This window comes from Crocodylus siamensis, chromosome 5, assembly GCF_052110815.1.
Source record: "Crocodylus siamensis isolate JL-2025a chromosome 5, ASM5211081v1, whole genome shotgun sequence".
Classification (NCBI taxonomy): Eukaryota; Metazoa; Chordata; order Crocodylia; family Crocodylidae; genus Crocodylus; species Crocodylus siamensis.
In genome coordinates this window covers 119,024,182-119,051,517 of record NC_143399.1, presented here as the reverse complement: position 1 = coordinate 119,051,517, position 27,336 = coordinate 119,024,182, and the positions used below count along the sequence as shown (strand labels likewise).

At 39.7% G+C, this 27,336-nt stretch overlaps 1 protein-coding gene across 5 annotated transcripts in view; it reads right to left on the bottom strand.

The window, feature by feature from the left end:
* Nucleotides 1-20,199, bottom strand: part of GLI3 (GLI family zinc finger 3) — a 267,088-nt gene extending 246,889 nt beyond the window's left edge. For 2 of the 5 annotated variants that reach the window (XM_090050061.1, XM_090050062.1), the window contains exons 1-2: nt 19,903-20,196; nt 5,524-5,686 (exon numbers count right to left, since the gene is read on the bottom strand). In XM_090050061.1, coding sequence (XP_089906187.1) covers nt 5,524-5,647 — 124 coding nt within the window. In that variant the 5' untranslated portion in view covers nt 5,648-5,686; nt 19,903-20,196. Of the gene's footprint in view, nt 1-5,523; nt 5,687-18,537; nt 18,633-19,002; nt 19,075-19,902 lie in introns of those variants that run through there. The other 3 variants (XM_090050059.1, XM_090050058.1, XM_090050060.1) reach the window with 3 other exon arrangements.
* Nucleotides 20,200-27,336: the final 7,137 nt, after the last annotated feature.

Here is a 27,336-nt window from a genome sequence, read left to right as displayed (position 1 = left end):
CCAACCCCCACCCCAAACCCTAGATGAAGCTGGCTCCTCTTCTAAAAGAATCAAAGTGGACGAGTGAACTTCCTCTTATTTATTCATCTATCAGGCTTGGTTTCAAGTTACATCATCATTAAGATGATAATTTCTACTTTCTATCACTTCAAAATATGTTCTCAATAACTATCTGATTCTGATAAAGGTAGTCAAGCCCAAAACCTACATACGTTTAAAATTAGCCCTTTTTCTTAAAGCACAGTAATAGGTTAATAAGAAATATCAGATTACACTGGAAAGAGCTCATGGGTCAAAAACTAGACAAAACACATCAAACTGAAAATAAGTACTTGCCTGACAGACACTGAATGACTTTTTATACAATAACTGCATTGTTTGCAATTTTAGATTTTAAAGAAAAAATTGGTTTATTGCCAAAATGGGCAAGTTACAAAATATATTTTATTTACACTTACCAACAAACTTATTAATTAATAAATCAAGGGTGGATACAAATGCTTTCATCTTTAAATCTACTACAAGCAATACTGCCAAATGCAGGTTTACCTTTTTAAATTATTGTGTGCAACAGCCACTGAACCCAGCTCACAAAAAAAAGAAAAAAAATCAACATATTTATATAACCAATTTAATTTAAAATAAATGGATAATAGCTTGGATGTCACTCATGAAGAAAGTATTTTCTTGACATTATGTTCTATTTGCTTATAAAGCAGGATGTAGTATCTAAGAGCCCAGTAAATCACAAAAGCATAAGTTTACACCGAAGCATATGGACGTTGCTCCTGCAATCAGTTACTCATGTGCTTCGGCACTTGGTAAATTTGGGCTCAAGAGTTGCCCTGATATTTTAGCAGTAAATATTTGATCCCACCATTGACTTTTGCCCTGTGTCCCCGTGTAAAACGTCACTGACATCAACAGCGTTCCACAGAAGTGAACACTATCCCACATGTGCAACATGGTGAAGGGTAAGGTCTAAGGGTTTGTATACATTACACTCCAGCAAGATTATTCTGGAGCACAGGCTAAAATGTTGTAAGAGTTTATAGCACTTAAAGTTTTTGTTTTTGTTTTTAAATCTGGTGATTATTTATAATCATAATAGGCATCAACGAAGGGAGGAGAAAAATATCAAGTGAGACCAAGGTGGTGAGCTACCCTATATTGGTAAAAACCCCTGAAATAAGGTACAAATAACAATAATGATTTATGCTCACACAAGTTCATTACTAGGGACCCCTCTCCTGAAACTTCTCCATGATCAACTTCAATAATAGTTCATGTGGGTACAGAGGTCTGCCAGCCTGGAGTAACTCACAAAATAAGGACCTAAACCAAAACACAGATAAATGAACAACTACATAGAATGGATTTCTTACCTGTTTGATTCCCCTATGGCATAAGGAAAATGGTGCAGGGTACACAAGGGGAGGCATGACAATGGAGTGTCATGATCCCAATGTGTTATCAGAGCTAATATCCAAGACAGAGGCCCCAAATTTCCAGCAAAATGTTAGTAACAAAGAAATTATCTTTAAAATGTATTCCTTGTTGTTTGTTATTAGTATTTGGCAGTTCTAGAATGGATTCACATCTAAAGATATTAAAGTACAAATAAATGTAGACTCTGGCATTATGGCAATAGATACTAATCCATTCTGAAAATACAGTGCGATTGTCTTTGTTAACAATTTTCTTTAGTTTTCTCTCCCTTGATGTTACCCTAGCAGTAAACATAGCCATTAAACAAAGGAAGAGAAAAAGGAACAATTTGGAAGGAAACATACTGCAACAAAATGCATACAGTTTGGTTGAGATGCATAAAATCTTACACAAAGTAGGCATTAAAAGTCTGCCCAAACAAATTCAAAACAAAACAATCCAGTTTCCAAATGACAGAAGCCCCATAATAGTAGCACACATTTGTTTTAATTATTATAAAAAAGGTTCTTTACTTCTGAGCCTGCATATTAAAAAGAACGGTTTTAATTTAATCTAGTGCTGAAAACTTCTATGCAAGTTTCATCCTGGAGCACCACTTTAAAGACTGAGTTATAAAAATGTGAAATTAGGTGTTTAAAGGAAAGGCTAGAAACCCCCGAACTAACACAGTACTAACACCTTAGCATGATGCTATGGTCATTAGGTTAGGTGACTACAACAGGAATTGTTTTGTACTAAACAGTAACCATAGTCATTCTGCACAAATAGCCAGAGGAAACCATAAAACACCTGTCTATAGGTCTGGGTTTATAGGAAATAAGAGCACCCAGAATTGGGGCCTGTACCATCATCAATGAGCTCTAGACAGCCTTTGGGACAACCCCACACACCTACACACAAAGCTCTTTCAAAAAACTCAGCGTGTGTGTCAGAGTGAAATACCCATTCTTTAAAAAAATGATCCCACGCTCAATATCTATTTAAACATAATTTCTGCTAATGGACACAATGAATGGTTACTTTCTGTCTGGAATTATAGAATAGTTTTCCTTGTTTCTTCTACATTACTGTAAACTCTGTATAAAAACCATAGGAGCTTTCAACTTATTTATGACTCGAGTTCTAAATCTTTTAGAAGATGGCAGGGCCACTGAAAAAATGCCAGTTCCCCTAGCACCTCATAGACAGTTGTCACTCAAGTACATATTACCTTGCAAACTTTGCTAATTAACGCATTATCCAGAAAGCAAAACACAGTTTTTAGACAGGTTTATGATGTGAGCTTGGTGTGACTGGCAGATGTTGATCAGTAATGGAAGCATGCTGCCTTGTTTGGTAAAAGGCAATGATCATTCAGGTTTTCTTAAGCAACCTTACCTTGTTTTAAAAAACAATCAAAAGTAAACAACCATTCTGTTATTTGGCCTTTCTTCAGAAGATGCATCACATAAACTTCATGTTTGTGCAGCAAGTATCATATCAACTGAAGTTCACCTAAAATACTAATTCCAGTATCATAACCTAAAAGGTGCAAATACAATGCAACCCTCTATGTTCCTGCTACGTTAGTAAATTTTATCTCCTGTTACCAAAATTCATATTTGCAGTCATATTTGCAAAAGGCAACATTTTGAACACAGTGAAGCTGACGGTACAGTTACTTATTTTAGCATGTAGTTTGTGGATCATATTGTAAAAGGAAATACATTACTACCCTTGAGGAACAAAGTGTATATGCCTTTGGGGCCCTAGCCTGCCTTTCCAAAATGAAGTTGGGGCAGTTTTACATTACAGCAGGCCAGAGACTTATGTCCTGATATAATGATCTAATCCTTAACTAGGAAAATCAAAGGGAGCTAGATCACTGACCTGACTAGATGTAAGCATCAGGCTCTGAAAGTGTCTGAATTAGTACCTCACTGTAGAAAGCATTCAGAGAAAAAACCCTCGACACAGTTTTGATAATTTCTCAGTCTAAGACATCTTTTCTCCACTAAGAATCTCAAAGGACTTCTCATGTATTAATTAAGACTTACAGCACCCTCATAGGCTGTGTCCAGATGAGCAGGGACACATGCTTGCAGCAGCACAAACAGTAGCAGCATATATTTGTGCCTCTACCTTGTGCCACAACACATGCCCTGCAAGTGAGCTTTGTTGTGGGGCACACACTGTCCTGCTGTGGGACACACTGCTTGTGCCCAGGTCCTCCCAGCTGCTGGCATGCCGCTTCAGCTGGACTCCATGTCCTGCAGGGGGGAGGTGGGACATGGGGAGGACCTAGACCTCGGGAGGGGGAAGGGGGATTGGCTGGGGCACAGGGTACCTCAGTGTGGGACTGGCCAGCAGTGCACAGAGATGACTTCACGCTTGTCCTGGTGCACACTATTTTGGCGTGCTTTGAACTACTTTTTTTTCCCGGGGTTTTTTTGCTACTGGGAAATCCCAGCAGCAAATTCTGCCCCTGCACTGCAAAATAACAGCGCCATGCACGGTTTAACATGTGTGATTTGTGGCACCACAAATCGCACATGCCTACTTGTGGGATGCAGCCATAAGGTAGCTAGTTAAGTATTGATATTACTATCAAGCAGATAAGCTGGACAGAGAGAAGTAAAGTGATTTGACCAAGCTGTAGCAGATGTTTATTCCCAGTTCTGAGACTTACTAGCTAAGTACTAGTTCCTTACCCTGCAACCTAAATAAAGGAAACTGTTGTCAATAATATTTGGAATATTTATAGATATGTGTGACTTATTGGATTTGAATGCACACATCATAATCTTCCTATGCATTTAAGCATACATTCAAGGTGGAAAAAGGATCAAACTTTGCAATACTTTTAATGAAAAAAAATACACTGTTTTATACTAGCTGAGAATCTGGCCCCTTCATAATCCTAATGACCTCAGGGAAACTATGAAGTTTTAGACGAACTGATGATCTGATCTAATATATTTCAGAAGCTAACAAGGCGGGCCAAGTAGCTAGAGGGGGGGATTTTGTGTTCTCATACAAGCAGCTCCAGTCATCTGGTTCCTGCATCAGGTGGGGCTGTGTTCTCTGAATCTAAGTGCAAAACCACTAGCAAGGATGATGGGACACTTTGCCCCCAGCTTTTGCTATTCTCTGATCTTCCCCCCATACAGCTGTAGCACTTGCACATTTTTGTCTCATGTCTCCTTCTTTCTTCATGGCCATGTATGTGCATTCTACAAGTGATGCACACAGGGCTCAATACATTTTTCTTTCATGATAATCGTCAGACTGATTCTCATAAATTGTGTTCTAAATCTAGCATTTAATCTACAATTAAATGTTGATCACTAGCTGTGGGGCTAAATTCTGTAGTCCTGATTCAAGTAAAATTTCCCTTAACTTCAATGGGAGTTATATGTTAGAAAGAACCAATAAATTTAGCGCTTGTAAATTAAACTAAGAGAAGGAGTGGGAATTTGGAGTGGCAGCAAATGTGTAAAATTGCCAAATGAGGTAATCTCTAGGGAGAATTGAGTAAACTTCTCCATTTTTGCAAATCTGCAAGCTGCATATTCACAACTTTGAAATGAATTCACTGGAGGATACAGTCTTAGCTTGATGTTCTGTCACCAGCCGTTAAAGAACTTCAGGGATAAAGGGGGGAAAAAACTTTACAACAAGTTTATTTGAAAAAGAAGGAGAAAAACCTGCCATCAATTTTGACAAGGCTACTTTTGTCTCTCTCTTGTAATAACTAATTATCTGACTAGTGTATGAGATTTCCATGGTAAAATGCAGAGCACTTGAAACCCTTGCCAGGCTAATCAAGATGATTTCCAAAATGCCAAAACAAGAACTTCCTATAATAAATATCTTAGCACATTTATATCTCAAATTAAATATTTTGGAAGAAAAAGACTAGGTATGATGCCAAAACAGAGCTTATTGTAGCCTACCCACTTTTTCCTCTTTGCTTTCTTTAGCCTTTTCTTAGAACAAACACTGATCCAGGTGCAAATGCTCAATTCACAAGGAATGCAGTGAACATGAAATTACCGTAGGTTTGGCTGCTAGTAAATCCCTGCTGTTACTCACCATTGGAAGTTGTGCTGGAGGCAACAGCTTTCTCACTGACATCTGTTCGAGTGGAGCATTTCACTATGGAATTCTCAACTTTCTTCTTCTCAGTAGTGGTAGAGCTATGGGACTGGGCTTCCATGATGACTTCTCATTACTTCAGTTCTCCTTGTACTAATACCTGAATAAAACAATAGAGTAATAAACTTCAAATGCCATAAAAAACTTAGTCAAAAACCTGGCACACTTCTCACCTGAAGAAGAGCCTGCAGCACATCAGCATTAGTAATCCACAAGCCATTTCATGAAGCCTTTCAAATCAGGTTTGCATGCATGAATTCCTGAGGAATTTAAGGAAACGCTAGTACTGAAAAGAAGCGCATTTTGTGTGACATTCAGGTTCTTTTTGCTAGCAAACCTTGTAAGATTTTAATGGACCTATGTAAGAAAGCCAGCATTTTTTCCCTCTGCCCTGAACACTCTGGAACCACACTGCAGAATTCAGACTGACCATTATGTTAGCTGGTGAAGCCAAATATTTAAGCTTCAACAGTCACACTCTCTCTAAAATAGCAATGAGAAATACATCTTTGGGGTCCATCTTGCCCTGCTCACGTAAACATCTCTCATTTTTATTTTAAAAATGTAACTCAAAAAAGCATATTGGAACAACATCCTAAAAACCTCAGCAAAAAGCAAATATTATTGCTAGAGACAGTTAATGGGATCACTTTCTTTGCATGACAACACTGAAAATGAAAAAGCCTGCAAAAAACACATTTGATTATTCTGCCTTTCACCAATTACTTTTAGCGTAATCTGCATGAACTCCTTCTTTTTTATCCCTGAGCTCATTTCTCCTTATTCCAAGAGCTTTTGAAAAAAATGACATAAACCTAAGAAAGCACCCCTCATTTATCCACAGGGTAAGATACTCTATGCAGCAGTGTATCTACTTTGAGGTACCAAGAAGCAGAGAGTGATTCTGGCCTGTACAAGAACATACTTATTTTTCAGAATCTCATCTGCAGTTAAACTTGGCACAAAATTCCCCTATAGTAAGCCTTATACAAATAATCAATATTCAACACACACAGTTCTTAATCACAAAGTAGTACACAAATACTTCCTAGTCTCTCTAACAACTAATCCTAGTTCTCACATAAAATACAAATAAAATACCAAACCTTACTATGACAGACACTACAAAACAATTCACAATAAAGCCCATATATAAATTTAATTGCATTGTTTGCTGTATAAATATTAACCATATTAACCAGTTTCCCCAATTTAGACTGGACCACAGTCAACAAGTAAACATTTCATCCTCCCAACACCAAATGCACCCCAAAAGGGGAGCCAATATAGCAGTAGTAATTAGTCACAACACTAACAGAATACTTCCTAGCCTCTCAGGATCATTGAAGAGTAGGCCTGGAAGGGACCTCAGGAGATCATCTAGTCCAACCCCTTAATCAATTTAGGATCATCTCTGTCTAATCCTCTTGAAGTCAGGCTCTAATAAGAACTTCATAGGTGAAAATTTCAAGATCTCTCACATATTTTCTCTCTTTCTTTTCTTGTCTCCTTCTTTGAATAAGGTTAGTCCACACTTTAATTACCAATCCTTTTTAAGTCAATATATAAGACAATTCTACAGTATATTTCTTGTACTCTTTCCACCCTTGTTTTAAGTGAGTTAAGGGAAACCAAGGACCCCACCATACATGCATAAAAAGGTGTAGTGGGATCTGATGCATGATCCACACAATTATGCTTCCTGCCATAACACATGTGCATGGCAGGAGGTGGGACTGTGGGATCACACAACAAATCCAATCACACCTTATTGCTGGTGCAGGGGAAGCCTGAGATCATGATCCTGGGCTTCCCCCTGCACCATGAAGTAGCAAGCTCCCATAGCTGGGAGTCTGGGTCAGCTGCCGGGCCTTCCAGCTATGGGAGTACATGATGTGGTCCTGGGCCTGGAAGCACCATCAACTGATGGGGCTCCCGGCTGATGGAGCTCCCAGTCATACAGGTACACCTAAGCACATGTCCAATTAATGGCACGATATGAACCAGCCACAAAGTTACTACACATTTTTCGTAATAACTTTTGGCTTATTCCTAATTTTATCACACCATTAATTGATAGAGCATGAGGCTGGGTCACAACCTAAGATGTGATTAAGTGTGACGTGGTGGGGCCTAACTTTCATACAGTTTCTGAAGAGGCTAAGAAAGCTATAAATATAACTTATTTTTCCTCTATTCTATCTTTTAAAGACCATATCTTCCAGTTATGGAATATCCTGACTAACTCGTATTTGTTGAAAGACAGGCAAAGGAGGAACTGCAGTATTTGGCCTTTATTTTCTGATACTGAATACTCAGACATGGGTGTCACATGCTTACTGTATATGAAAAGGAACAAAATAATTAAAAAGCTGTTCTGTTAGAAATGAAGATGACACACTTTCTGCCATAGTTACATGGAACCTGGTGGACAGATGAACCACCTAAATAAAAGGTCAGAAAATGAAAAAAGACGACTAATCTCCTTCAGCTTTACTTATTCCCAGTCAACTATGAGGTATGAATCTTCCTCGTCACCTATTCTGTCTGGTCATAGCTGTACAAGCATGACAATCATTATCTTACCGTCTGAGTCCAATACAAAAGATGGGTCAATGCAGCAGTTGGTAACATGCCAAATGGAGCACTAGGTTGCCACATGTTTCTTTAGATGTTTTACAACTGAGGGACCCTGGGACAGGACCTATTTTTGTCTAGTCTTTTCACAGGTCAACTGCATGCAGAGAGGGAGGTTGTGGGGGGGCGGGTGGTAATTATTGTTGCCTCTCTTTTTTTGTAATTAATTTAGTCTAAAGCTTTTCTTACCACAGCTTTCTGTGGTTCTTTGCTGTTCACTGCCCCATTGAGTGGTTGATGATGCAAAGTAAGGCAAACCAAGTTATCAACTTATTATTTTAGAGAGCACTTTGGTCAGAAAATTGCAAAATTGGCAATTTGCTAATATACATATCTGCTCCTGGTGCACGTTCTGAGTCATATCTTTTCAATTTACATATGAAGGTCTATTTTTATTTCTGTCACCACTGCAGATGCAGTATCACTGCAGATAAACATTTCTATTTTATTCTGCCTCTTCTTACAGGCTTCTCCTTCTACCACCACCTTCATTATATCCAATACACATAGACATTCCAATAAAATAACTTAAGAGTTCTACATGCTGAGGGCTTTGCTGCATCAGGACCTCCATTTTTAATTAAATTCTGGTTGTTTGCAAAAATTGTTGATGTGCTTGGCAGAAATATTAGACAGACTGTAATAATAGTAGAGGGAGTTTGCAAAAGCAACCACTAAAAAAAAAAAGACTTTGACATGTTAGCCAAGCAAATCTGATACGGATGTCATCAATTGAAAACACACAAGGTCACTTTTAGAGTACCATATTTATTTTAAATTGATGACAGATAACAGAGACTTGCACTTCTGCCTATGGCTTTATAATGTGATATCAGTATGAGTTGTGGGGACTTAAGATGTTTAGGTTCCCTCTCCTTAAGCTCAGGTGTAATTTTTCCCTTCAAAAAAACAATGAAATATGTAAGGCCATCTATACACGTGCTCTGAGCTAGACGGTTTAATTAGAGTGGTTCTGAAAGCCATTTTTATTAAAGTGCCCACACTGTCATGCGTTTTCAGCGTCCTGTGCTTCAAAATGGTGGGAGGGGCATTATAACTAAAGTTACAGTGCCCCCACCACCATTTTGAAATGCAGGGATGCTGAATACATGTGATGCAGAGGCTGCTGGAGCATGCTAATCAGCACGCTCCAGCAGACTCGGTTAATCGAGTCTGCTGCAAAGCGTGCTAACACGCATCAGAGCAGAGGTCTGTCACATGTATAGGTGCCCTAAAATTACAGTCTATTAAAAAAATAGTTAAAGGCCCAGGACAAAGTGAAGTTTTATTTCTACCAGCAGTTAATCACCAGTAGAAAGTTTTCTGAAAAAAGGCCAGGCTGCAGTAGTTTTCACTCATAAAACATTATGTGATTTATTTTTTTTAGTGTCTACAACCCTCTCTGCATTTGGGTCAGTTAACTGACCCAAAAACATTACATATATATTCTGCAGCAGCAACTCTACATTCAGATTCTGGAAAGCTGTTTCTGCCAGCTGTCTTCTATCTGCATGTGCCTGAGAATGACAACAGCAACCAAGAGGAAATGCTACAAGACTACATGGTTAAAGCTTAAACTTTCATAGGTAAATAAAGGGATAAACATTCCTTCCTGAAAGCAAACATTCATGGCTTTTTACCATTCAACCATGCTTGAACCTTTTGTAATTCTCCCGCAGGCCTGAATCCATGGCACAATTAATTCTAGATCTCCATTTTAAACGTAATCCCTCTCATACCAGCAACCTGCCTGCAGGTGTGTGTCTTCTTTTTAAATCATAAATCCAAACTTTTACCAATTTTATATTCAGTTAGAAAGATTGTAAGAAAAGGATGCCAGTAATAAATTAATTAAAAGAAGAAAACCATCACTTGAATTTGAATATCAACAAATTATAAAGCCTATTTCCTATAATAAAATTCACTGACTTTTCCAAGCAACATAAAATCATATAATTACCTGTGTATATGTATTATAGTCAAATCATTGTAAAAATGGCTTTCATAATAGTTAAATAGTCATATTCATAGCAGCAGGGCAGAATCTCCTTTCTCCCCTCACTTGCATTGATTTCATCCCACTGAAATCAATGGAGTGGCACTATTTTAACAGAAGACAATTTGGACCTTAATAAGCATATTTAGTTGAACTTCTCAAAACTTAACTTCTTTTCTTTTTGCCCTCTCAGAATTATTAGTTCTAAGGGATAGATATTGCAAAAGCCTTTATTCATTCAAATATCTTACAGCAAACAGTTTTACTGACCTCAACAGGACTATTTACCCAAGTATGGCATTGCAGGATCTTGATTCATGTATAAATTGCTTTATGTTTCCTATGAGCTTTAACAGCCTTCCGCCTCCTTTTGATTTCTTCTCTCTTTTTTTTTTTTTGTGGATGGTCTTTTAATATATTGTCTCTTTTTTAATTCTTTCCCTCTTTTATTTGAAACTGCTGTAGTTGTATTCAATTCATTAACAAGTGGTTTGCATCCACTGAGAAGAGCTGTCTGAAATAGCAGTGTCACAGCATTCATCATCATTACATCAGCAGTAGGGAAGTTCATACTGATTGCTATCAGCATCCAGAGTGCCCCAATCAGTGGGCAAGCAAACATAGCATGTTTAATTTTTCAGAAATGACTCTGGGTATTTGGGGTGTTCATATGAACTGCTTTGATCCACACTACTGGAAGCAGTCTTTTGGGATACAATACATCTCAAACAGCGAAACTGTGTGAAAGTGAAAAACACAAGGGGAGGCATGAAGAACAATCAGGAAATTACAGTCTCTCTCAAGCATAAAGGACCCTTTATCAATTTTATCAAAACTGGTTACACCGTTCCTTGGGAATATTTAAGGATAAGAAAAGTCTGCCTTGTTCAGATACAATCCAATGCAAAATTTACATGAAACAATTTTATACTGTTATGTGAGAGCTATTTTACATTGATTTATACAAGCTTGATATGGGAATGTTTAACTTCCAAAGCCGCCTTAAATTTTAGCACTGCTTTGCATCAAACGTGAGTACAAGGCTTCACTCAAATAGTTACCCTTGATAATTCTTCCACTAAATCATAAATGATTTATGTATTTTATCAAATATCCTCCTGTTCTAAGATTAACCTTATGATATATTTCACTTTCTATATAGGTAAAGAAATTACTTCAATTACAGTGATTTTTTAAAAATATTTAAATAATTTTCCATGCTTTGTGAAATATCATTGGGTCATTTACAATTTCAAAAACTTTTGTAAAACTAAACCTGGGCCAAATTCTCCTGTGATTTATACACCTTGCAACATTAATGGTCACAATAGTGTTGATTCTAATATAATCTAGACAAAAGTGGAGTCCTAAAATATAATGCTGGTGATATGTCAATGGATAATCTTTTATCTTGCAATTCTTAACTTTGTTTATTTTCCATGCATGCTCTATAAAGTTTTCCCTTGTGACTGCATAGTTTCTATAAGTCTGTGAACAAAAAAATTAAAATGCTAGAATCATATAATAAGCTTTGCTAGCTAAAATTGCAAAAAGTAAAGCTGAGTGTCATAATGTACCCCTTCAAAATTCTTGAGGGCCTGTGGAATCTTTTATACATTACTACCATTTGATTTCCACCCTTGCATGCCTACTAAAAAATTAAAAAACAACTAAAATTAAAGCCTGGTTAATGTGATGTGATCTGTTCCTCATAGGTTAAAAAGCTAGCAGCAATAACAATACAGGATCACAAACACAAAGGCAACCAACTAGGCAAAACCAGCACTATTATCAGTCCCATGAATAGAGCCCTAAATGAGAAATTATTCTATGTAGTGCACTGAACTACTGATCATGTGTAACGGATGCTTTCTTCCAAAGGAATTACACTTATTTGCATCTCCTCATACATGCCACTGCTAAAGTTTATTAATTTTTACAACACAAAGATCTTGCAGGACCAAACAAGAGAGCAATAACACTTCACACTGAGGAAGCACCTCATTTAGTTTTGATAGGTTTGGTTTCACCTATGAATGCAAGCAGATTATTGCTGTTTCTGTTACTGGTACTTTGAAAGCTGGTGGGTAAAAATTCCAGCTAAAGAGTAGAAAATAGGCTATACCTAAAGTCTAAATAAAACAGCTTTTCACAGGGAAAAAATATGGAGTTAATATCAAATTCTCGATTTCTTACCCTGACAGAACAGCACTGAATGAGAGTTTTGCCTGGGAGAATTTGGCTGTGTGATAGCCCAATCCTCTAAGCCTTATTCAAGTAAGTAGCTCCACTAGAAACATGAGATCTGATTTTGCAGCTCTTACTAATATAATAATAGAGCACTTTTAAATAATTTTGGGCAAAGTTCATCTCTCTGAGCAAAAATTTATAATTAATTATCCAATTGTCTAAAGAAAGAAAAGAGAAATTCATTTTTCAATTTTGTTCTAGAACAAGAAAAAACTTTGATGCAACACAGTAAGTATTAATAGCATAGACCCCTTGCTCACTTGAGCTATCTGATATTGTCTGAAAGTCCATAATAATCTGTGCTATTGCCTGATATTTTATAATCCTATAGCCTAAGGTTTAAAACTCTTTGGTTAGAAAATATTCTAAAAACTATGTTAAAGTATGTTGAATCTTAAAAAAATTAGCATGGAAAAAATCTAGATATTGGCATTTATAGTAATAAATTTGGTTAAAATTACTGAGTACACTTCAAACTTCTCTTTCAAGGGCACACTCAGTTTTGCTTTATGACCCAAGCAATAATAAATTGAAAACAAGGTTAAGAAACACTTAAATATCAGCATAGTAACTTCCTTCTGTATAACAGAGTTCTATAAAATCTAGTCCTAGCCACTCATATTGTGGATTTGACAGGATGAGAATATGCCACAGAGGAAGACACTCAGCAAGTCTTGCTGTGTTGATAACAAGCCCTATGACTTCCTCTGCTGATACTGTTATTAGCACTGGAAACACTTGTGGTGAGTGTATGGTGTGTTTCCCCCCTTTTCTTGCCCATTTTTTAGAATCAGTTGGTAAAAACAAATTACAAACACCTGTAATGGATGTGCTTTGTGTCATGGTTTATTTAGCTCATCAAACAAAAAATTCACTGAAACCACAACTGCCACAGAAAAATGCAGAGGCATTCTTATTAGAACATTATCGCCAAATGTGAATTCCAGTGGCATGATCATTTTCTTAAGATCTATTGCTCTGTATCACCAATTCAAATAGATGAAGTTTCCCTAGAATCAAAACTCAACCTATAGATCAATGTCAATCTATAAAGTAACAACACTCAATGAAGAATATATATAACGTAGGTCATCCCAGATGTCATGTATACACACTGCAACAACTGTCTGGGATGCCTCTTCCATTTCATACTTAAGATGCAGAAATCCCTGAAGAAAAGCCACATTTTACGATTAGCATTTTAAAGTAAGATGAAAGAAATTAAGCAAAATGTTTCTGAAGGTCCTATATTTTGATCACAAAACTTCAAATCCTGGACTTCTAATTATTTACTCAACATACTTTAAGGTTAGGGATGACTTTGATCCATATAGTACATTTTCATATTTTAACCTAACACAGATGTTTTAACCTTGCAAGCAAAGCACTAGGGAATCAACATGCATCCATGAACTTACAGTGTAAAAAATACTTTATAAAAACTTTATCTTCACCTTTAAACTTTACGTTTTACCTCTGTCTCACTGTAGCAGTAAAACACTATTAGGATGCCTGGCAGTTTTTGCAACCTGACAAAATTACAATAAGACAAGTCTACAATCCTGCAATATAAATTACCTCACAGTCAACTCACCCCATATATATGGTATAATCACAGAATTCTACAGCAGTCTAATTTTCCAAGAAAAACCACTCATACAGAATCATGGTCCAAAGTGCCAAACCAAATGCACCAAACCACATGTCCTGTTACTTAAGATCTTTAGTGCTAGGATTTCATTTTAATATACACAGTTCAGAACAACAGACATTGTACTATGGTGACACTGGCTTAATCTGTGTTTCTGACTATTCAGTTCCAGGTATTCATACATCTTATTTAATGAAAGCTCCATTCTTTAGCCAGCTGGATGAGGTATTCTTTTACATGGAGTTGATTTGCCTGACATTACCAGATTTGTGTGTGTGTGTGTGTGTATTAAAAAACAAAAACAGAAAACATGGTTCTGAACCAAAGAATCCAAACATATTTTGTTCTAATTGATCACAAGGGTAATTTGATCCTTCAACCCTAATCTAAGTAGCAGGTAGTGAACCTTAAAATAACAACAGTGTTTTTGACACAATTAAGATAAGAAGCATTTTCAGTAACCAATACATGTCTACTAAAACAAAATGACTAAAATTCCGGTGGATATTTCAACTATTACAATCATTAAACGAAATCTCTAATCATATGCTATGAATGTATTATTTTGACACCCAGGAACCTTTAGTCAAAAGTAAAAAGAGATACCCTATCCCAGTTAGTTAGTTTCTTATTTCTAGTGGAAATAACCTATTAGGCATCTGCAAAAATGAACTGATTGGTTTTTCCTTTTTGTGTTAAAGAGAGACTCACCAACTCTTCAGATGAGCAACTAACTTAGTGCACTTTCAATTTAATGCAAGTACAATTTATATGTACACTGCATGCCACCACAAAACCACAGTATGATGCCAAGACAGTCTTTAAGAAAGTTTTCCTGTAAATCTCTGCAGAAAGCAGCCTTAAAAGAAAGCAGGGATTAGAGTGAGCTAGAAGGTAGGGAGGGGACTTACCTCAAACCTAGCCAAGCGGAAATCAGAGCAGTAATTCTACAAGTCGGCAGAGTACACTTTTAGAGCTATAATGGTGTGAAGAAGTGCTGGGCAGCATTGCCTGAAGGCAGCACTAATACACTGATGACTAATGACTGGGCCATGCAGACAATGAATTTGGGGGTTGAAAACTAACAGAAACCATGCAGTACCTTGACAAATGGGCTTTCACAATTTCATTCACTGAATAACCTTTAAGCACAAAATTGGCTCAAGTTCTCTTGGGAATAACATGACACATGTTGTTGGATAATGATATAAGTATTTTCCTTTTTAATTAAGATTATTACGCCAAATACGTAAACATGATTACAGTGAATAAAATATAGCAGTTAAGTATTCACCAACTAGAGGGTAGTTAAAGCACAGAATTTAAAGTATAATATTGTATCTTCCTGACAGCCAACCATCCCCAGTGTTAACTATTTGGATGATTGCAATTCATCCTCTGCAGAAAACATTTTATTTTTGTTGATATTGTTAGGGGAAGGGGAAAAAACACCTTACAAGGCGTGGATTACAGCAGCCTAGGAAACAATCAGTTACAAGAGGCTCAGAAATTAGGAACTAAAAGATATGTTGTGCTTGGAATTACAGCTGAAAAAGTCTTATTTTAAATCCCCTGGTCAGAATCAAGCCATCATAAAACAAATTATGTTTCATATAAACTTTGCAACTTTGTGTATTTATAATCATATTAAAAACAACAGCATCACTCTTTAAAGGGGCTTTTCAGTGCAACTCAACTTTCAATTTGAAAAATAACAATTTTGGCTGTTTTTACAGACAGAATGAAATATCTAAAGTGTCTCTAAATTAACAAGTACCACTTGCTCCAGACAGCATTGCCTTTAGCAGCTCCTAAAAACTTCAGAAAGGGATCTTAAAACAGGAAGCTTAGTGAGCTCATAAAACTGTTGTTGGAGCCAGGAACACATAGCATATTTAATCTGCAAACTGTGAGAGTCTACAATGATTTCAGCAAGATCTGAGGCATGCCCTCAAGGTTTGCTGGGATCTGGGATTAGGGAGTTGATAAGAACCTCTACTGCCCATGGACATGTTTTTCTTCTGCAGTTAAACACAAATGCATAGAGACGTTTGACTGCTGCTTGGCGTTACTGCTCAAGTTATATAAAAGCTTTGCAGCTCCTTTTGCTGTCAATATATCAAAGTTAAAAAAAATCATCAAAGTGTGAAATTTCATTTAAAGTCTTTGCCAGTCTACAGCTCTATTTCACAGACCTATCAAATAAAAGTAAAGATGAAAAATACACTGAAAGTACTTGAAAAGTTTGGAGCAGCACCCATGCCCTATTTTTGTTTATTCTGTCTCATATTATGTGATTTAAAATATAACAAATCAATTCCCATATAAAAATGACAAAGTCTAATGAGGGGTGTCTATAAAACCTATGGTGAAAAAGACAACTTGAAATTATTATTCAAGCAGAACCTTTTGTTGACTAAAACTCTTCTATAGCAATTTTAGTATTTTAATTGCCTAGCTGCAAGTTGGCAAAAATTTTCTTGAATTTTCCAAAACAATCAGACTGACTACAGAATCTAAGTGCCAGCAAAACTAAAGCCTTCTTCAAAGTATTCTTTAGCTAGGGATTTACAACAATTGCATAAAGAAAAAAAGTCTGACTTTTAAGATAATCTACTATAGCCTAAAAGCATTAACATTCCATTACTAAGGTTTTCCTGAGGATTTCATGACTCATTGATTCACTTTTCCTTCAAGTCTGCTTTTTCTTGGTACATTACTGGCTCCATATACTTGAGTGCAAGCAACAATGATCATTAAACTGTTTCCTTTCATAACCCCCTTCTCCCCCCCTCCAAATGGATCCTGCTTTAATAAGCATCATATACCTTATTAATCAAGCAAAGACGGCTAACTTTGCAAGAGCACTGCAAAAAAAATATTCACTCCTTACTTGAATTCAGAGCTAAGATCAAACCTGCTGCTGAGTGCAGGTAATAAAATAGTTCGGCCAAAAATAAGCCAGACATATACCATTCAAACTTTTCTGGGCTGGACTCAAATGGATGATTTAAAGTATTTTGATTAAGTAGCTTACAAAAAGAACTAAAGTCTTCTAATAGCTTAATGGAAAGAGCCGTATTATATCAGCTTATGTACCACATAAATCCCAAGATTAAAAAAAAAATATGACCTCTACAACCTAGCTACAGAATGCCTCGTTTTTATTTCAAATTACAAACGCATACCTTCAGATACAACTTAAAGGAGCGTTGATAAATGTGCTATCTAATGTGTATGTCTTAGGCATGAAACATTACTCTACTTAGTAAGGAAACTACAGGTGATGTCTTTGTTTTATGCTACTTGTGCAGAATAATGCTTTGGAAAACAGGAGGTCACACTGAAAGCCATGTGCAATCATGTGAGTGCAATAATGCATTGATTCAGATACCTTAAACCATAGTTTTACTTCCTTTACTTCTTTTTTAAAATAAAAAAAAAGCTCTGTACACTAAAAATCATTTCTCATTTGTGGGATTCCTAAACCATACAGTGCTTAGAGTAAAAGAAATTACCTTCCCCTTAAGAGTAGCTTTCTCTCACAGAGTAATGTTATTTATGCTTTAAATTTGACTGCAGATTAACAAACTATAAGTATTTATGTACTTGCTAGTTAAAACCCAAAATTTCATTACCTAAACTAATTCTCTGGAGACTTTGTACAGTCTATATTGTTATATTCACTGACTACTACCTTTAATCCTTCAAGTGAAATATTGTCGTGTGTTCAGAAATTTATTTATTTTTTTACATTTTAAGGTTGCTTTACTTAAAAAAAAATAGCATCTTTCTTCCATCAAAATAATCTTGACATATGTAATTAGGAAACTGTCAGATCATTATTAATTTTTAATAAAGGACCCAAATGAAATAATTATAGAAATCAATCAGTGAGGCACCTTTCCAAATTACAATGCAACTGCACAAATACTCAAAAATACTCAGGCCTATTCTTGTGGATTTCAATTTATAATGCCAAAAACCAAAAACAGTTGCACAATGCAGGAAAACTTAGTGATTTCTCAGTTTTCAATGGACTGCAGTGATTCCCATGTAGATACATATATCATGTATGCAGACAGACAGAGGGACTGGCACCCTCCTAAAATGTTTGTTAATTTAATTAGTCACAAATTTCAAAGGTTCTGTGACACTTTACATTTGAGTTCTTTTAAGATCAACATAGAACAATTAAATGTGCATGTTGAACCTTAAAATAAATACATGCTTTATTAAACCTTGGAAATAAATTGGGAGTGGGGGTGGGGGTGGGGGTGGGGTGTGGAGTGCAGCCCTGAAAGGCGGGGAGGGTGGGAGTGGGGCAGAAGGGCAGTGAGGGCTGTAGTGTGTATTGCTGGCTGGTTTGGTTAATGAGACTCTAAATATCATATAGCAAGTGGACAGCCATCCATACCTTTGACTAAAAAGGCTCTTTTACTTTGAGATCCGTACAGTCCATCATTTCAAACTGAAGTGGCAGCTGGAAAATGTGGAACAGCTGGCAAAGAGCTGAGAGAAAATGTTTTACATAAATATATCTACATATAAACTGGCAGAAGGCCACAAACATGGTACCCAAAGGACCGGATCAAAACTATACACCAGAGGGATAAAATTAAAAATAAGGGGGTAGAGGAGGTTTCCTTTTACCTTTCCTTTTCACGTGGTGTCAGGAGTTGGAAGCTGCAACTTTATCAGCGCATGTGTGTGTGCATGTCTGTAAACACCCCAAGTTCACAGGCCAGTTAAAACAACAGCATCCACTCTCCTGAAACCCTTTGAAGGAATGAGATGTGGAAAGCTGCAGAGGTCCTCAACCACATCACTTCACTGGGCATCAACGGATAAAATATCCCTCCGCTTCTCCCACACTACTCACCCCAGGCGGAGAAAGTAACTGTCTGGAGTGATTCATACCCAATCCTGCCCCTGCAGTATTTTTCTCCGCGCACTGCAAGAAAGGGTGAGAAGAGATGGAGGGAGAGGGGGTTTTGTAGGGGGAAGTTGCCCAGAGACCCAGGTCCCAGCAGCTTGGTTTAGGCAGCTTCCCAAGTTGATGAAGTTCCCCAGGCAGTGGCAGCGGCAGCAACAACAACAACAAAGATCATAAAAAGAGAAGGCAGAACTTTCACTTTTCCTCTGCCCTAAGCCAGCCACCTTCCCCTTTGCCTTCCCTGCTCCCACCCCTCCTCTGGAGCTGCCACAGAGGAATCCAAAATCCTGCCAGCCCCACTAGTCAAACCTCCCTGTTCTCCCCAACAATCCCGCCTAGCCCTTCCACTCCTCCAGATGTGACAGATGTGTTTCCTACCGCCCCAAACTTCCAACCCCATGAAACAGGCATGAAAATAACAAGCAGCTTCTTTGGGGTGGGGGAGTAAAAGCAGCTGCTGCTTGCAAAGCTGCAGTTCAACGGCGGGACATTAAGCCTCAAAATCCTTTCTCAGAGCAGCCGGGCAGGCACTGCAAAGAGAGAGGGAGGAAGAAGAAAGGGGAGCGGGGGGACACAAAACAAAACAAAAAAAAAGAGGAAAAGACTTTCTTGGAGAACCACTGGTTTTTGTAACTTAAGGGCTGTTTGACAGCCATTTTTACTGAGATTTAGGAAAGCCTCTCCCCTACCTTCTAACTTAAGGGGGGGGGGGGGGAGGAGGGAAGGAGAGAGAGGTCGGAAATGGAAAGAAAGTGCCAAAAAAAAAAAAAACCCCAAAAAGCAACCAACCCCTCTGCGCAGAGCCCATTAAAACAAAGAAGTTCTTGCAAAACTCCGGCCACGTACCTGCTGCGGCTGCTGCTCCCGTGCAGCCCCCCCAAAACTTCCCATAGAGCAGGAGCGGGGCGGCTGGCTCCGCGCTCGCGCACTGCGTGCAGGAGGGGCTCCCGCTCCGCGCGCGCTCGCAAAGCTACCGGCACCGACCCCCGCGGATGAAAGCGGGCATTTTGCTTCTGTTTGGAGGAGGAGGAGGAGGAGGAGGGGATGGGGCCGAGAGAGAGGAGGGGGGGGTGTAGGAAAGGGGCTGGAGGGTTGTGGGGGTGTTGGGTGTTGTTTTATTCCTGCCCTCCTCCTCCTCCTCCTCCTCCTTCTCCAGAGGGAGATCTCTCGGGGGGGGGGGGGGGGAGTGTAGGGAAGGGGGTGAGAGGATGTGTGGGGAGGAGTGTGTGTGTGTGTGTGTGTGTGTGTGTAAGGAAGGGGCTCAGACAGGGAAAGAGTGTGCGTGTGTGTGTGTAAGGAAGGGGTGGGAGTGTGTGTGTGTATCTGTATGTAAGGAAGGGGGTGGGAGTGTGTGTGTGTGTGTATCTGTGTGTAAGGAAGGGGGTGGGAGTGTGTGTGTGTGTGTATCTGTGTGTAAGGAAGGGGGTGGGAGTGTGTGTGTGTATCTGTGTAAGGAAGGGGGTGAGAGAGTGTGTGTGTATCTGTGTGTAAGGAAGGGGGTGGGAGTGTGTGTGTGTGTGTATCTGTGTGTAAGGAAGGGGGTGGGAGTGTGTGTGTGTATCTGTGTGTAAGGAAGGGGGTGGGAGTGTGTGTGTGTATCTGTGTAAGGAAGGGGGTGAGAGAGTGTGTGTGTATCTGTGTGTAAGGAAGGGGGTGGGAGTGTGTGTGTGTGTGTGTATCTGTGTGTAAGGAAGGGGTGGGAGTGTGTGTATCTGTAAGGAAGGGGGTGAGAGAGTGTGTGTATCTGTGTGTAAGGAAGGGGTGGGAGTGTGTGTGTGTATCTGTGTAAGGAAGGGGTGAGAGTGTGTGTGTGTATCTGTGTGTAAGGAAGAGGGTGAAAGAGTATGTGTATCTGTGTGTGTGTATACGGAAGAGGGTGAGAGGGTGTGTGTGTATCCGTGTGTAAGGACGGGGTGAGAGGGTGTGTGGGGAAGAGTGTGTGTATCTGGGTGTGTGGGGGGGTGTTGGGTGTTTGTGCCTGCCTTCCTTCAGAGGGGGAGAGAAGGAGATCTCTCCAGTGGGGGTGGGGGTGGGGGGTAAGGAAGGGGTGAGAGAGAGGGGGTGTGTGGAGGTGTGTAGGGAGAGGGCTGAGAGAGAGGGGAGGGGACTGGGTGTGTGTTGGGTGTTGCTTTATTCCTGCCCTCCTCCTCCAGAGGGGAAGATCTCCCCCGTCTGTATGAGTGTATGTGTGTAAGGAAGGGGTGAGAGAGAGGAGAGGGGTGTGTGTGGATGTGTGCAAGGAAGGGGGTGAGAGAGAGGGGTGGGGGGGTGTAAGGAAGGGGCCGAGAGGGGTGGGGGGGGGGGTGTTGGGTGTCGCTTTATTCCTGCCCTCCTCTTTCAGAGGGGAAGATCTCCCCAGTGTATGTGCGTGCGTGTGCGCGCAAATCCGGCATCAGTTGCAGGGATCTTGTAATCTGATCCCTTCTGACTCACTCGCCCTGCCTGACATTTCTGATTTGGTTCAACACAAAAAAAAAAAAAAAAAAACAAGAAAAGAAAAGAAAGAGGAAAGAAAGAGAAGAAGAGTGGGCGGAGAGGGGAAAGAAGTGGTGGCGGTGATGGGCTGGGGGGTGTGAAGCACATGCCACCGCCGCGCTTGCAAAGGCGCCCAGCCCCGGGCAGGCACAAAGGGAGCTGAGCCCAGGAGGCAGCGCAGGGGCAGCCCGCGGCCGCGCTCACGCGCTGGCAAAGTTGTCCCTCCCCCTAGTCCAAGTTGTACAGATGTTGCCGGACACCCCCCGGCCCCGCAGCTGGCGGGGCAGGGCTGCCACTCCCGAGGCGAAGCGGGCATCTTGCTGCAAGGCGCCGCCCCTCCCTCTTCCCCCGGGGTTAATCCTTGACGGGGTGACAGAAGGGAGGGGAAGAGGAGCAGGAGGAGGTGTGGGGGGTGTCCCCCTGGCTCTTCTTGCCCCCCCCCCCCCCATTCTCTGCCTGGGGCTGGAGGGAGCAGATAAGGCAAGCTTCAAGCCTCATGCCCCCATTCCTCCCCACGGCCTCCCCCAGCTACAGCTCAGACACCACAAGCCACACCCTCAGCTGGGAGGGAAAAGGGGGGGATGTGGTGCCTTCTCCAAGACACCTCCCCCTTCCTTCCCTCTGGCACCAGTTCTCTCTCTTCTCCTCCTTCCTCTCTTCCTTCTCTGCGCTTCCTTTCCCATCCTTTCACTCTCCATCCGGTCCCTGGCAAGAAAAGTCCCCCTTGTTCCCTTTCCTCCTCCTCCTCCTCGGGCTCAGTTTTCACTTTGTTTAAGACTTCTGTTTCTCACCCACTCTTTCCAAACCTTCTCAAGCTGGCCAGCCTCAAGCAACCTCAGACAAGCAGGAGGCTGGCCCCACATCACTTCCATCAAGAAGAGCCAAACGTGGCCACGGGTACTCAGTTTGTTCAGCGTCTGGATTTTGACAGCTCAGAAATAACATTGCCAGGCTTACTTCTGCAGCTCTGCAGACTACAAACTTCCTTTTAAATTGAAGCAGAACATCTATTGGCAACTTTGCATAGAAGCAGGGCCCCTGCTTGACCTGCGGCAGGTTAGGGTATTAGGTCTGTGTTGTGTCAGGATTGTGTCACCTCTGTCTCTAGACATTTCCCCATTTCCTCTGTCTGTCCCCCAGGCACTTAGCAATTCACCTTGAGACTATACACTTGAGTTCACAGATGCTGGGAACACAGCTTTGCACGTCACATATAGGACTAAAACATTACAAGGCCTGCTCTTCTCACTGTATTTTCTCACTACATTCAGGAGCAAAAATGTTGCATCAAGACCAGCTCTATACATGCCACTTTCTTGCGTTAAAACAGTATGTGAAGCAATACAACTCCAGCCACTCGACATGATGTCAGTTCCCAAGAAAATCAACAGGTAGGTTGCTGCCTTCAAAAAGGAATAGATATAGACAATTAAACTATGCACAAACATATTTCAACACGTATTAAAAAAGGAACGCCCTGCCTAACATTTCATATGCACTTTTGGCCATGAATGTGTTGCCAAAAGAGCCAGTAGGAGGATTGCTATTAACACCAACTCCAATTGAGCAAACTGCTTAAGCATGCACCTGACCAAATGTGCAAGCAGTCCTACTGAAGTCAGTGTTATTTAAAATTAGACCTGTGCTAAAGCATCTTTCTGAATTGGGTACTTAAACGTGAGCAAGATCAGCCTTTAATGCTGTGCATTTCCTAAAGCTTCCATAGACCTCAACCTTGCCAGCCAACATGATTTTATCACAAGTCTTGTGATACTTAGTGTTTTCTTAAAGCTCCAGGTGCTAGAATCCAGAGATTACAGAAGACTCTCAGTTTTCTTTCTTTCTTTTTTAAGTTAAGTTCAGTAAAGCCTTAAATGCTACAGAGAAAAGCTTGAAAATATAGAGCAAGTGCATTGTTAAAGGTGCAAAACCTGGAAGATAAATAAAAAGAACCCAACATTTTTTTTAAATTGCCTTATTTTTATGACACAGCATGGTTTTCAAATGCTTGAAGCTGGCAAAATAATCTGATTTGAAAGAAATGAAAGGTACACAAGAACTCTGAGTTATTGTTCTTTCCCAGCAGTTTGAGGTTCAGGCAGTCTTGCTGTACACTAATGAACAGGTCTGATATCTTTGCTCACACTGGGCGTGTCTACATATGCATTTCATAGATTTCATAGACATTAGGGCTGGAAGGGACCTCGGGAGATCATCGAGTCCAGCCCCCTGCCCAAAGGGCAGGAAGTCAGCTGGGGTCATAGGATCCCAGCAAGATAAGCATCCAATTTACTCCTGAAGGTGTTCAATGTAGGTGCTTGAACCACCTCCGCTGGCAGACTGTTCCAGACCTTGGAGGCTCGGACAGTAAAGAAATTCTTCCTTATGTCCAGCCTGAAACGGTCTTGCAGGAGTTTGTGACCGTTCGACCTTGTCATCCCTTGGGGCGCTCTGGTGAACAAACGTTCCCCCAGATCCTGGTGGTCACCCCTGATAAACTTATAGGTGGCCATTTTCTCTGGCTTAAATTTACTGTGCAATAAATTACTGTGCAATAAGCAGGAATAGGCCGGTGTCTACACGTGCAGGTGTTAAAGGACATAAACACTGTGTGGATTGACGTGGGACTAGTTAGCCCCAAGTCAGTCCCCACATGCAGTGTTACCGCAGAGTAAGTCATCTATAAATGTGTTACTGCACAGTAACTAATCAGGCATAAGTTTGATACCTGCATCATGCAGGTATCAAATTTACGCTCAAGTCAGCATAAGTCGCTGTATTTACTGCACATTATTGGCATGCATGTGTAGACACGCACCTGTACTACACTGTAATTTTGGTTACTGCACAGTAGTAGACGCACCCATTAAGTAGCTCCTTATTTGAAAATAATCTCACTGACATGCATAGAACTACTTCAAAAATAAGCCTCTATTTAATGTGACTGAAGATAGCAAAGGCCAGGTTTAATATAATAATTGTTTTCTAGTAGTCATGGATTTTTTAACTATGATTATCTGTCATGTGATCATTATGGTACAAGAATAATAATGTTACGTGAAAAGGGCAGGAAAAATATGTTTTGCACTGTTTGGTTTATATACAAAAGACAAAGTTAACTGCTAGTCAATTAAAAACAAAATCATTTTAGGTGCTATATGGGGCCTTCAACTTTTCTGGTTTCCCTGTCCCAACCCTTTTCTTCTTTTTCTTTTTCTTTTTTTTGCGGGGCGGAGGGGGGTTTAGAATCAGATTTTCCTTATTAAAGAAAGTGCTTTCACCCTTGGTTTCCTTCATAAAAATCCTTGAAAGGAACCAAATATATACAAAGTATTTCAAACTTAGAAACAAGTTAATGAGCAAAAATGCATTTCTCTAATCTCTTCCATTTCAGCTCCAGGAATCTTAGATGTTAATTTTAGCAATAGGCAATACAAATGCTCAGGGAGAAGTGTTATTTTAAGTTGATGATATACCTTTAAACCTTAGTTCTACTTGTGAACAGAGTGCACTTCTGAACTACTGGGACTCCTCTTTCCTGTGAATATGAACATTGTCTCATGCCGAAAAACAATATTTCATTTTTTATTATTTTCATTCACAATGTGATTTTCAAAGCATACATCTATGCTGAAACAAAAACCTTCACAAAAATCATGTGTGTTCTTTCCTCCCTGCAAGTTAAGTTAGCCAAGAAATTTAAAAATGAAACATAAACCAGAATGCTTTAACTTCTACTTATGAGAAAAGAGACTTCCAACATCTCCTTGAGCCTTGAATATCTTGGGAGAAGAGAAACAAAGAAACAACAAGCCGGCTTTCTGTCTGTGCCTGTCTGAATGGGTCAGACTGAGCAGAAAAAAAGAAGGAAAGTGGGTGACATTTGCCATTTGAGATGTATTGTAAATGTTTCAACACCTTGACAATGAAACACATAACAGAAGCTTAGAACATCCAAGGCCCTTCAGCAAAACGAAATGAAAGCGGGCAGATCTGTTTAAGGAAGTGCCTTCCTGAAGATCTTTCATGTGTGTTTCACAGAACTCATACTTTAAAGAGCCAATGGCAAAATACAAATAATATATTAATAGAAAATTCTTACCATGCAGCTGGATGCCCCCACTGCTAAAACCCATACCAGGAGATTAGACTTATATTGTTTCCCTGGAAGCAGGCACAGTCCCTGCAGAATGGGCCACTGGTTCAATTCTAAGCTCCACCTCTCTGCCACCAGCTGCTCAACTACTTGGTAGCATGCCTCTACTAGAACTCGCATCCTGCATGATACTCACTCACTTGACAGGCCTTTTGTACATCCTGCCTCATCCCCCTCCCTTCTTTTGCTAGTGAAGGTGGTTTGTCTGCTTTTGCTTCCTCCTTTGCTGCCCCCGACTCCTTTGCTGGCCCTCTCTCCCGCCCCAACTTTAAAAAATCTTATTATTTTATGGCCAAATAATTTTTTTTTCTGTAACAGTTTTTTACTATTTTGAAATTGTAATGACAATCTTGCAATATTCCATATTTCAGCTGCAAATCTTGAATTTCTGGGATTAGATGAGAACCTCAGCTTTCATTGAAACCAATGATTCTTAGCCAGGGTGCCATCAGATCTTTTCAAAGGTGCTATAGGATGCCCAGTGAGTGCTCTAATAGAGTGCCAATATTAACACTGTTATACAAACATCATTCACAAGATAAATCAAGAGCCTTCAAACAGGAATTCATATTGTTAAAAATATTCTGATGTGTTGTGGTCTGTGTTCTTTGCATCAGAAGAATTCCTCTCTCATTTTTCTGTAATCAAAAAATGATGAAAATTAGCTGGCACCTTCTGAGGGGCCTTGATCTAACTAAGGGTGCCCTGTGTTTAAAAAGACTGTGAACCACTGACTTAAAAAAAAGTCCAAATAGTCACATCTGCAGATAAAAGATTGGAAACATGACCTAAGCTATCCTAAAGGCACAACCCGCCCCCCACAAAAAACCCAGCAGGCAGATGAAAGAACTCTACATTTACTATTAAAAAAACAAAGCTAATAATTTTTAAGATGGTCTTCTAAATTCTTTGAACCCTGACTCACAATTTTTAGACATATTAGATTGGAAATACTGTGTACATAAGAAAAAGTAACCCACATAATGTGGAACAACTTAACTAATTAAAATTCTAAGAGTTTTTACAAATCTAAATAACTTGTCTCTAATTCATGTTATTTGCGCATTTCCGCTTAATGTCTTGTATTTGTCTTAACTTGTAATGGGTAACCTTGCCTGAGTCTTTTTTTGGTTTCAGTTTCTGAAATTCTCTTCCTTGAAAAAAGCTGTTACGGTTAAGTTTCAAACATGTCTGCCCTTATTAGATTTTTGAAAAACTATTACCTTCATCTGAGACCCAAGATATTTGATATTACCCCTTTAAGACTTAAAACCATGTTTTTTCTCCAGTGATTCTTAGTGAAGAACCCAAGGGTTCTTGCTTAGCATTCGTACTCTTGCTGAAATCAGTGGGGAACCTGCAGCTGACTTCACTACAAGAATTACTGAGCCCATAATGAACAAGACTGTTCTTCTACTCTAGCAGATCATCTCTTATCCACCATTCTCTTTCTTTGTTTAATTAATCTGCTCCAGCCCCCCAGAGCCACGATCCAGGTTGGGGTCTCCCAGCCACACCCCCTCCTCAGCCTCTGGGTTGGCTGATGGGAAGTGGAGCCAAGTATGGCTCCCAGCTCCAGAGGGGTGGTGGAGCAAAGCTCCTGCTGCAGGCTCTCCCCCTCCTATCCCCCACCAGCTGCATCTGGCTGG